The sequence below is a fragment of the Zea mays genome, chromosome 1, assembly GCF_902167145.1.
Source record: "Zea mays cultivar B73 chromosome 1, Zm-B73-REFERENCE-NAM-5.0, whole genome shotgun sequence".
Taxonomy (NCBI): Eukaryota; Viridiplantae; Streptophyta; class Magnoliopsida; order Poales; family Poaceae; genus Zea; species Zea mays.
In genome coordinates this window covers 202,091,501-202,103,752 of record NC_050096.1, presented here as the reverse complement: position 1 = coordinate 202,103,752, position 12,252 = coordinate 202,091,501, and the positions used below count along the sequence as shown (strand labels likewise).

Here is a 12,252-nt window from a genome sequence, read left to right as displayed (position 1 = left end):
TCAGCGAGCTTCCGACCGTGCTATGGGGGAACCAGACCACACCCAGCCGAGCTACCAGGGAGACCCCGTTCTTCCTGGTCTACGGGGCCGAAGTCTGCCTTCCCCCAGAAATCATTACGGGCTCCCCACGGGTCCAAGCTTTCAATGAGTCTATGCAGGAACAGTTACGGCGTGACGACGTGGACTTCATCGACGAGCGCAGATGGAGAGCGACGATCCGAAATGCACGGTACAACCAGGCGCTCAGGCGCTACCACCAACAGTTCATGCATAGTAGGGAGCTTAGGGTCAGGGACCTGGTCCTAAGGCGAGTACTAAACCGAGAAGGGCTCCACAAACTCTCCCCCAGCTAGGAAGGACCCTTCAAGGTGATGGAAATATGCCGACCCGGGTGCGTCCGCCTTGTTACAACTGAAGGAGAGCCTCTTCCCAATCCCTGGAACATAGAGCATCTCCGTAATTTTTACCCATAAAAACAAACCTGGGGATTTAGTTTTCTTCCTTTGTAACTAGGTTGCACATATATGTACGTCAACTCGGTGAGGTCCGCCCTCATAAACCCGGTCTGTTGGCCTACACTCATGTATATCAAGTTATAAAGAAAAGATTCACCCCCATATTTGTTTTTGTGATGGTTTCGTTCTACTTCAATTGACGAACATTATTTTTTATCTAACCCACCCATACAGTTCCCACCCTTGCTGGTATAATGACGTCCGAATTGAATAGCCAGGCTTGCAGTTTAGGACCCCTCGGCAGGGGGGGTCCGGTAGCCTGGGGGCCAGTTCTAGAGAACGGCTACTTGTCTCATAGGGTGGTCCGGAGCCGTGTAGCCGCTTAGCTTGGTTCCGCACCCTAAGCCTGCACGCTCCACCACTCTGTGACGGGTATCCTAGTATTTGGAACTATAGTCCTGTGGGTCCGGCAACCTGTGGTCCGGTTCTAAAGAATGGACGCTTGTCTCCTAGGGTGGTCCGGAGCTGTGTAGTCGCTTAGCCTGGTCTTGTACCGTAAGCCTACACACTCCACCACTCTGCGATGGGTGTCCTAGTATTTGGAGCTGTGATCCAAGGGGGGTCCGTGCATACGGCTTGGCTTCCCAGGCTAAGTCCAACAGGTCCTGTTGCATGAATCAAAGGATAAAAGACACCAGCTGGTGGGTCCTATGGGTGTGCTACTAAAACTTCTTAGCTAAAGCTGTGTGCAGGTCCAGGTCCCAGTCGAGACTACCTCCTGGACACCGAGTTACCAATTCTTTCTTAGGTATACTAGTATCCAGCCTCGACACGTTGAGCCTACATCCCAGGGGGCCAAGTACCATGGAGAAGTTGGTAACGATGCACACAACAAGGACAAATAGTATACAGATAAGTGTTGTTTGATTAATAATTCTCAAAAGTATCTTACAAAATCAAAAGCTATTACAAGCCGCACCACATCGGAACCCTTGTTTTGTCTCTATAGAATGGACTACTCATCATCAGCAGGATCCCGCTGGAAGTGCTCGGCCACCAGCTCCACGACGTCTTGTACGCCCTCTCGGGCGACGTCTTTAGTGTCGGCCACCAGACCAGTGATCACCGGCTCCAAGGATATGGCTAGGTCGTGGCTCCGGAAGCATGTCAAGATGTACTCGATCACCGCCCGGCAGAGCCTGCCGCCTTCGGCCTCTAAGCGGGCGCCAAGAATCTGGTCCAGGCGTCGGAGGCGGTCGGCGGTGGAGTCCAGCACCAGGAGCGCATCGGAAATGGACGTCGGCAGCTCTGACACTGGGATGGGACTCATCCCTAGTGGCACCAGTGCCGTGCTCGCCTCGCCGGCCCATGCGGCGATGCGCTGGACCCCGGCGCGATGCTCCGCCTGAAGGTCTTCAAGAGCCTTCCTGGTGGCCTCCACCACCTGGGGGCCCGGTGCCGCCTGCGTCGCCTGGAACTGCCAGAGCCGCTCCTCCAGCTTCCGCTCCTTCTCCTCCGCCTCGAGCTTATGCTCGGCCAGCAACTTGCCTCGCCTTTCGAGCATTTCCTCCTGGAAGGCGAGGTCTGCCTCCCGCCTGGCGAGATCCGCCGCCCGCCTGTCCAGGGATGCATCCTTCTCCTTGAGGTTCTTCTCGGCGAGGGCGATGTCGCTGGCCTTGTCCTCTAGCTCCTGCTCCCAATTTCTGATCTTCTCTATGGCCTCCACCTGCTAGGTTCGCTGGGCCTCCAGGGTCTGGTCCAGGGCCTTCAGCTTGGCCCGGAGCTCTATCGTAAGAGCCTCCCTCTGGCTCAAGGCCTCCTCCCTCTTGGCCAACCTCTTCTCCTTCCAGCTCGCCTCTAGCTCCCGGGCATACACCTTCTGGTGGTCCTTTTTGTAATCTTTGTGGTCCCGCGCGAGTTCGGACCGCTCAGAGGCGAACTGGCAGGACACCGCTTTGGTGCGCTCCTACAGCTAGGTGCGCCAGTTGCTGAGGCGCTGGTGCTCAACCTCAAGCGCCTCCCACTCCCGTAGGATCGCCGCCTCAGTCTCATGAAGAGCCTGATGGGCACGAGACAGCACCCCGGGGAGGGGAACTGGCGTTGCTTCTGGCTCGGCGCTGGACCAGAGCCGCCGCCCAAAAACCACCTCCGTCTCCTCCGGAGTGGGCGGCGGGATGGAGCTAGACGCGCCCCCCGCATCACCCTCCATGACGGGGGTGGGCGTAGCTGGACCTCCTCCGCCGCTACCGACAGTGTACTCGACTGCATTGCCGTCGTTGAGGCTGCAGTAGCCGTCGGCGGTTCGTCGGCACCACTCCCAGCAGATGCCTGCTGCTGAGAGCTAGACCCACCGGCGGGCATGGCATCCGGCGGAGGAGGCACGACCTTGGAAGCAGAGGGGGAGGAAGCCCTCGCAAGCAAAGGATGGGTTAAGACCCATCGGCATGATAACTACACTCGTGAAAAAAGGGGCTACACTTACTGGGGGCCCTGGACCTTCCAGCGACCCTGGAAGCGGGACGTCCGCTGCTGCTGTTGTTGCTGCTGTTGCTGCGGTTGTTGCTGCTACTGGTGCCCCTAGAGGAGATCACCCCCAGGTGGTGGTGGTGGCGGCAGGACCGACGGTGGTGGTGGTGGCGGCGGGCCCGATGGTGGTGGTGGCGGAGGACTGACGCGCCTCTGCGTGCCCTTGGCCTGGGAGACGGTCTCCTCGGCCCCACCAGCAGTCCTCTAATGCTTCTAGGGGGTCCGAGACAAACGACCCGTCGGTGCGATGCAGCCGGCGTCGCCTCTTTTCTTCCAACCGCCCGATGCCACCTAGGGTGGAGGAGCTGCTTGCAGAACCCTTGCCCTTATCCAAGGGGCTGGGGGCCACTGCGGGGGCGCTGGGGGCCGCACCGGCGGACTAGGGACCCCTAGCCGGTACACCGAGGATCTGGATCCCACGGAGGGGGTCCCGACCGCCAGTCTGACAAACCGCCACACCGCTCACATCGAGGGTCGGCAGTGTGGCCAGCACCACCGTTCGCAGCCCTGGATCATCACAGAGCGCCGGGATGTCCTAGGGAAGTATCAAGGATTCGGGGATAAAGGACTCACCAGTAATCCCCTTCACTAGGAGTTCCAGCTCCTCCCAGGACAGGTCGGTCCTCGGTCCGTGCTGGATCCTACCAATGTCATTTGAGTCGGTGAACCAGCAGCACCGACGCGGCCTCCTCTGCAGCGGCATGATCCGGCGCTTCAGGAAATCGCCGATGACGTGCATCGAGGTCAGGCCACCGGCTGCCAAGGCCTTGATCCTGTCCAACATGGGCAGGAACTCTGGCGCAAGGGACGACTTGGCCCTCCATTGCTTCCGGTCGAGTGTTGGTCCATCGCTCAGCAGCGCGAGGCGGTCGTTGGCCTCGGCGCTGACAATCACCCAGTTGTTGCGCCAGTTTTCCCACCTCGCGCCGCCAAGGGTGGGGATGTAGGACACAACTGAATCTGACTTCGTCTGGAAGTAGTAGGCACCGAGATGGTCCTTGGCTTTCCCAGACTTCACCAATGCGAAGAAATGGCGGAAGAGGGAAGTGCAGGGGGCCACCCCCACGAACATCTCGCAGAGGTGGACGAAGATGGCCGCCTAGAGAATGGAGTGGGGCGTGAGGTGCTAAAGCTGGAACTCGAACTCCTCCAACAGTAGCAAGAAGAAAGGCGAGATCGGTAGCGCCAGCGCACAGGAGATATAGGAGACGAATAGAACAAACTCCCCGGCGGCGAGGTCGCCAAGGGGGACGGCGCCGACGCGGACTCTTCCGGCGAGCCCCGGTGTGCTCCACCCGAGCAGGCAGCGCACCAGATTGAGTGCTGCCACAGACTGGAAGCGGTCGGGATGGCCAAGCGAAGTCATGGCGTCGGCGGTGGCGCGGGTGTACAACAGGAGAGCGCGAATGCAAAGGGGCGCAGAGAGCTCGAAGGCGAAAGGGCGCTGCAATTGGGAGAGAATGCGAAAGCGTAACTACTGCGCGCGAGGTGAATCCCTTTTCAAGGAAGACTCTCCCGCTCGCGCCCCAAGACGCTACAGGAAATCTCGTCCGACGCGCACCTAGCGCCCAGGCGGCCCAGTCTTTGACTCGGGGGCCCGGGTCCACAAGTCATGCAACTGGTGTGTAGGTCGCCGGGTGCGGAAGAAGCGAACCGTCACGCGGGGAGCGAACCGCCGCGCACGATCGCGCACCGCCTCAGGGCCACTGCGGAGAGGTATTTATTAACCAAGGCGGCGGCACCGAGGTGCCCCGCGCGTGGCCCGATGGAACCACCAGACGTAGGGTCGTGGGTCAGTCAGCCGCGGGGACTGATGTGTCAGTTGACGTGACCGAAGGCAGATTGATAGCGCGTGCGTCGACAGATGAGCTGAGTTAATGCGGAGCGTCTGCAGGCGTGCTAAGATGGCGCCCTAATCATCGCTCAGGCCATATTGAGGCATGGAACAAACTTTGGCCCCACCTGCAGGCTCGCATCCTCCCCTGAGGTGGGTCCGGGGGCCACTGTTGGTACCCTAAAACTAGGGTACCGCGTACTACTATATAAAGACGCAGTGCCCACGCGGCTATCACTTAGTCGCGTGGTATAGGTGCTGTGTGTGGGACCAGGTCATGGCTCGCCCCAGTCCCAGGCGACTACTCTGGGTCCACGGCTAGGGCTGGATATCGAGCCAGCTCGGCTCGGCTCGGCCAAGTTCGAGCTGGCTCGTTAAGTTAACGAGCCAGCTCGGCTCGGATCGTTAACCAACCGAGCCAGAAGAGCAGCTCGGCTCGGCTCGTTAACGAGCTCGAGCTGGCTCGTTTGGCTCACGAGCCACAACAAAAAAACCACATAAATATACTGTTGTACACAAATACAAAAATAATTTGACACCAGAAAATAGTTCACAGTTGAAAAGACAAATCAAATTTCATAACCAGACATTCAACCTGCAACATTCATCAATCATCAGTTCTGAAATTCAGAAATTCATGGCTTCATGCATCACACACAGATTCACAGTTCACAGAATCACAGCATCAGAAATTCAGAATTATGTCATCAGCCAACCAGGCAAGTAGGCAACTAGCCAACCAATATTCTAGTTCCACTAACCATGTGTCCATGCGACCATGCAGTACTTCTGTGATCACTGATCAGTCCATGGCTTCAACGTCAATTCATGGCTTAATTTACAGAAGTAGCCACCACGGCACCACGCCACCACACCAGAATTTACAACCAACTATCCAGTTAACCACTAGAATTTACAACCAAGTAACCAACTAACCAATAACAGTTAACCACCAAAAGGATGGCCAGTGGGACTGCGGGAGCAGTTAACCACCAAGGCTTGTCGTGTCTCGACGCGGGACTGCGGGAGCAGTGGCCAGTGGACCGTGGACGCCGCCGCCCGCCGGTGGCCGCTTGACCGTTGGCGCTGGAGTGGAGGACGGAGGTGGAGTGGAGCCTGGAGGCAGCGCCGACCGCCGAGCGCCCGAGCCGCCGTGACGTCGGTGGCGCTGGAGTGGTCGAGTGGAGGTGGAGTACTGGAGGCAGCGCCGAGTCGTCGACCGCCGAGCCGCCGCCCGCCGTGACGTCTCTAGGGTTTGTGGCGGATTTTCGAACTGCGATTGTGAATTTGGGAATTGGGACTGCGCTGCGCCCTGCGCGTTGCCTTGCCGCGTTGGCCGCGGGCTGAGGATTCTGGAAGTGGCGCTGGAAATAGGAATGCAAGAAGGATTAGTGGGCTCAGCCGCTTAGGAAATGGGCTGGCAGCTGATGGGCCAAGTCAAAGAAGCAAAAGTGACGGTGGAATGTTGCAGCTCGGTTAGCTCGCGAGCTGGCTCGAGCTCAGCTCGAGCTGGCTCGTTAAGAAACCGAGCTGGGACGCTGGCTCAGCTCGTGTAAAAATTCAAACGATCTGATCCGAGTCGAGCCGAGCAGGCTACGAGCCGAGCGAGCCAACGAGCCACGAGTATTTCGTCCAGCCCTATCCACGGCAGCACCCGACTCCACCAAATGGGCGGGTCCGAAGCCGCCACGTGTCTAGAGAAGGTGATATACTCCAAAGCATCAGCAGTAAGTCCGGACCCCCACGAGAGAGCGCTGGACCCCTGGATATACAGTCCGAACCCCCAAGGTTGGTCCAGGACCTCCACGTGTGCAAGACGGACCCCTGGAATGGGATCCGAACCCTCCCGTATGGGGTCCGGGCCACCCACAATGGGGTCCCAAGGTCCCAGGACAGAATACACCCGGGCCTTGAACAGGACTCAGGCGGGGGTCCGGTACCGACACGTGTCTAGACCTAGTCTGGTGCGGACCTGTCCGCATACACTTCTGCTCCCCACCCAGGCGGAGACCCGATGCTGCCACATGGCTTACTGCACATGACGTAAGCCAACGGGGGAGCCTCACGTAAGGCCTCCGGGTTACGCGACCTCTGCATTTATTGAGGATAAGGCGTGCCACCTATCCATTCCACTGACAGGCGGTGTGCCGCCTCCGCATTTATTGAGACCTGTCCATTCCGCTGACAGGCGGCAACCTGTCCATTCCACTGGCAGGCGGCACACCCATACTGCCGCGTGCACTACGCCCATCATTGCTTGCACGTACCAAGGAAGCAGCCGCCGCATATCAATACTATGCGGGCTGCGGACATCAGGGCGCCTGGAGATTGCTCAGGCATCACTTGCGTTAATTACTCCTAGAATGTTTTCCTTCCATTATGCTCCTGGGCCCACATGTCGGGGCTCAGCATCCTTGTATGTGCCTCCCTTGAGCTATAAAAGGGAAGGCACACAATGTTACAAGACAGGTTCACAAGACCCTCAGACTCACACACAAGTTCTCTAGGCTTAAGCTCAAGTGCTCAGACACTCAATACAACACATAGTGAAGTAGGGTTTTACGCTCCAGCGGCCTGAACCACTCTAAACCCTTGTGTCCTCTTGTGTTCTTCCCGTATCCACTCAACAGGCAAACCGCTAAGGCCCCCTCCTCATCTCAGGATTTAGGGCGGGTGCATTCCGCCACCTGGCCGAGGAATTTCCTCTCCGACGGGCGGTTAGAGCAACTCCAACAGGTCCCAAGAATATAGCTCCTAAAACATAGAAACTGGGACCCCCTTAAAAGTATTAAATCCAAAAAAGATAATACTCCAACAACTCCCAAATTTATCCCTAAAACCTTCTTGATTTTCCTTACGCATTCAGATTTCAGACTATACTGTGATTTGTGTACTGCAAATAACAAGGATAGATAATTGTTTTCTTTTGATTTTCCATTATATTGTAATGATTCCTCCTAAAATGCCTAACTATGCGCTGTCGAGAAGGCTTATTCCTGGGCTGAACAAGTGTTGCTCATGATTCATACAATACATAACACAACAGAACTGATGCATCGAACTGAAGATCACATGCCAGAACAACAATATTGATGCATCAAACTGAAGATCACAACCAATACAATAGTACTGATGCATCAAGCTGAAGAATGCACACAACACAACAATACTGATACTACAAATTATTCTCTTAAAGAAACTGTAAATAGTTCTCTTAAATAAATTGTAAATGGTTCTCTAAAACTACAAATAAGTAAAGAAATGGTAAATGGTTCTCTTAAACTGCAAATGCTTAAAGAAACTATAAATGGTTCTTTTAAACAAGCACATGATTCAAGATAAATGGTCTGCTGGAAGTGCATATGCTTCTTTGAAACTGCAAATAGGAGGTCTTATGTCTTCTCTACTTCAAACTGTGTAGAAATAAGTCTAGGCACCAGTTAGTTCGTCAAAGCATGAAACTAGGAAAATAAAATTAGGATTTCCTTTTATTTTATGGAGGTTGTAGCCACGGTTAGATCCAACTACCCAAAAATGTGTGCTCTTAATTTGACGAATTTGGTCCATAAAGTTGTATCCCTACACCTCGGATTTAATATGTATTAGTTTTCAAGTAGGCAAACAAACATCTTGTTTCATGTCACAGATGAACGTTCCCTGTGGGCTGTAGCATGTACTCATTCTAAAACACAACCATAGAGAAAGACTCATATTATATACGGTTTCGCGTAGGTCGCAATAAAGAACTGGCATACAACTTCATTATTACCACGAAAGTTCCTCCTATGAGCACAAGTCCACTACCCCACCAAACTGGTCGATCACGTGCAGCCGTGCAGGCCACCGCCCTTGCTTTACCCCTATCCGCCGGTGGCCGAGCGATAGACAATTGGGGCGATAGGAAGGTGCGGAGATTTACCACACTTGTGCATCTTGTGCTGCAACTGATGGCGTCCTCGTCGTCCAAGATTTCACCGCCGGATCCTGAGCAGAGTCTGAATCTATATTCGATGGTGCGTCGACTGTATAGGTGTACATTCGAGCCGCCCGGTCCAAGTCCAAAAAGACCCATATTGTTTGAATTTCGGGCCGGCCCGATCCATTTAAATTTCGGGCCGTGTCGGACCGGTCCGTAATTGCTTAAACGTGTCGGCCTTATTTCGGACGATCCGAAATTATAAAAGCCCAAAATTCAGATTAGAACCCGAAATTTAGTTTTTAGCCCGAAATTAACATCAGAGACTAAAATTCAAAACAAATTAAATAAAACAAATGAAAGATAAAACAAATAAATTTGACAAAAAACAAACTTAATATTTGTATTAAGTTACCAGAGCTATGCAATGACTACCTCGTTTACAAATCATTTTGTTAGAAAGAAAAATAGTATAATCAGGTCTATATAAAGTTCCTAAGTTCAATTCATTATCTAATGTTCATAACAAAAATAAAATTACATCACAGACTCTAATTCAAAGTTAAAAAAACATCTAACTAATATTATCTCTAGCTTTGTGTTCTTTATCAAATACATGAAAATGTAGAATAAATTGTGATTTTAATAAATATATGGGCCTTTTTGTGTCTCTATACAGGTCATTTCATGTCTGCCTTAAACAGGTCGTGCTCGTGTCCATCCATGGGCCACGACCTCGATCCAAACCTAGCCCGATATATCGGGCCGTGCTGGCCCGACACTAAAATATTTCGGGTTGTAACGTGTCTGGACCATATTTTTTTCCGTGCTTCGGACCGACCAATCAGACTCGGCACAAATGTACACCTATAGCCGACTGGGGAGTGGAGGTCGTCCGGGTGTTGCGTTCGTGCGAGCAAGAGGTACGACGTGAACACCCCGAGCTGCGGTGCCATGGAGCTGATTTTTTGCGCGGGAAAGGACAAAATATAGAGGATTGAGAGGAGAATTCGTGGCGCAAATCACGGTCTCGAGTACTCAATTTTGTACCTACAGGAAGATGAGAAGTTTAGATGGGAGGTTGTTGGATACATTTTTTTCCTTTTTTTTCTCAAAAAATAGGATTTTGGAAATAGGATTATGGGATCTGTTGGAATTGCTCTTAGCCAGTGTTTAGCGCCAACAACTTTTCGATTTTCTATTGTTTATTTTATAGGCGACCACAAAAATAATAGCCGACGGGCCCCACCGTCCACCGCCGCCCTAGACGTGGCACATGTTCTTCCGCCTGGCCTTGAAGGCTTGAAGCTTCCAGAACAACGGACCGGCCAAAAACAACGGAACTTTCTCGTAGTTTCGTTGTCCCACCGCCCCGCAGGCCCGCACGCAACATCCACCCCCCAAACGGGACCGGACGTCCGGACGGACGCCGGAAACTCCCTTTTTTTTCGCCACGAGTGGCGGGCGGGTCCCTCTTCTCTCCGTCCCCACCTACTACTCGGCGCCTCTGGTTTCTCTCCAAGTCTCCATGCTACGCGACCGGAAACTTCCAGAATCTACCAGTACCACCTTCCTCTCTCTCTCTCACTCTTCCTGCGCGACGGTGCACCCTAGCCCGATCCGCGGCGCCGCCATGGTCGCCGAGCAGGCCACCACCACTGTGGCTGTGGGCGAGCCGCCAACTGCCACCCCGCAGCCGGCGGCGGCAGCGGCTGCGGGGCAGAGGTCCGTGCCCACGCCGTTCCTCACCAAGACGTACCAGCTGGTGGACGACCCGGCGGTGGACGACGTCATCTCGTGGAACGACGACGGGTCGGCCTTCATCGTGTGGCGGCCGGCGGAGTTCGCGCGCGACCTCCTGCCCAAGTACTTCAAGCACAACAACTTCTCTAGTTTCGTGCGCCAGCTCAACACCTACGTGAGCGACTCGTCCCGTTGCATCCATCGTTTCATTCCCGTCCCGTCTCGTCTCGGCTTGTTTGTTGTGATCCGGGGCTCCAACGGGTGCAGGGGTTCAGGAAGATCGTGCCGGACAGGTGGGAGTTCGCGAACGACTGCTTCCGCCGAGGGGAGAAGCGGCTGCTCTGCGACATACACCGCCGGAAGGTGACGCTGCCAGTCGCGGCGGCCACGAGGGCGGTCACGGTGGTGGCGACCATCCCCATGGCGCTGCCCGTGGACTCGCCGGTGTACTCCGGCGAGGAGCAGGTGCTGTCGTCAAGCTCGTCCCCCGAGCCCCCGTCGCTGCTGCAGCAGCAGCCGACGCCGTCCGCGTCTGGCTCCGGTGACATGGGCGAGGAGAACGAACGGCTGCGGCGGGAGAACGCGTGGCTCGCGCGCGAGCTCGGGCAGATGAAGAAGCTGTGCAACAACATCCTCCTCCTCATGTCCAAGTACGCCGCCACTAAGCAGCCGGACGCCGCCAAGGCGGCGGCCGCCGGGAACTGCTCCGGCGGCGAGTCGTCGGGCGCCGCCGCGGCGCCTCCGCTTCCTTCGATCCTGGAGCTCCTGCCCTCCTGCCGCCGCGACCCCGCGTCCGCGGCCGTCGACGCAGCGGCAGCGGCAGCGGGAACGGAGCACGAGGTTGATGAAAAGGCGGGCGCTAGGCTGTTCGGCGTCTCCATCGGGCGGAAACGAATGCGGGACGAGAGCAGCGGTCACGGCGGCGGCGGCGAGGACCCCGTGGGCCGCTCGGCGGAGGTGAAGGCGGAGCCGGTGGACGCGCGTCTCGACCATCAGCACAGCGCGACGGAGCCGCAGTCGTGGCCCATTTACCGGCCCAGGCCAGTGTACCACCCGCTCCGGGCCTGCAGCGGCTTGGTCAGCGCTGGGAGCGACCACGACTGGTCCAACAACTCGAGGTGACTTTTGCTTGCAAGCCCAATCGTCCACAGGTTACAGGTTAAACTTAGAATGAGAGATCAAGTGTTTATGTAGCAATAACTTTTTGTTAGTTTATCTCATATTACCGCAAGTTTCGAGTATCATTCATGTATAGCGATCCATTAAACTAGAGGTTACCTTACTGAGGACGACTTGAATTAAAGTCAGTTGTTTAAACTGCTAGTCAGTTATTTAGACTGTTATCGTTGTATTTCATAATGTTAAGTAACCCTAATTAGGGTTATGTGGGTAAATATCTGCTTTGCCCCTAAGGGGTCTCACATCTTTATATAAGCAACTTGTACACCACCTCATAAGATAGAGAAGAGAAAGAGGCCAGAGGCCCAACCCTATATCCAGTGTCTCGTGTGTTTTCCTCTGTCGTGCTTATGGGAAGGGAGACGAGTTTTCTACATCTTCTTACGTCTCTACTGCTGACGGGAGGGAAGGGGGCTCTACTGCTGACGGGAGGGAAGGGGGCAGATCTGGTGATCCGTGGTAACGTAGTTCTCAACACGTTATCAGCACGCTCTACCTCGACGTTGCTGCTGGATCAGATCTGCATCAACTCTCCGTCAATCCGGCAGGTCTCCGGCCTAGCCGAACTGTCCTACGCGACAGGCTTCGATTCACCCTCT

The 12,252-nt window shown here is 55.0% G+C and overlaps 1 protein-coding gene across 1 annotated transcript; it reads left to right on the top strand.

Annotated features, from left to right (window-relative positions):
* The first annotated feature begins 10,203 nt into the window (after positions 1-10,203).
* LOC100286024 (heat shock factor protein 7) lies at positions 10,204-11,881 on the top strand. The gene is made up of 2 exons (NM_001158912.2): positions 10,204-10,649; positions 10,742-11,881. The coding sequence occupies exons 1-2, from the start codon at positions 10,365-10,367 to the stop codon at positions 11,594-11,596; spliced, it is 1,140 nt and encodes a 379-aa protein (NP_001152384.2). The 5' UTR covers positions 10,204-10,364; the 3' UTR covers positions 11,597-11,881.
* Positions 11,882-12,252: the final 371 nt, after the last annotated feature.

What these genes read in the sequence shown, in the direction of transcription:
- LOC100286024 (NM_001158912.2), top strand. Translation starts at nt 10,365, where the DNA reads ATGGTCGCCGAGCAGGCCACCACCACTGTGGCTGTGGGCGAGCCGCCA. An exon ending in TGCGCCAGCTCAACACCTAC is followed by an intron (nt 10,650 to 10,741) that starts GTGAGCGACTCG and finishes CAACGGGTGCAG; the next exon opens with GGGTTCAGGAAGATCGTGCC.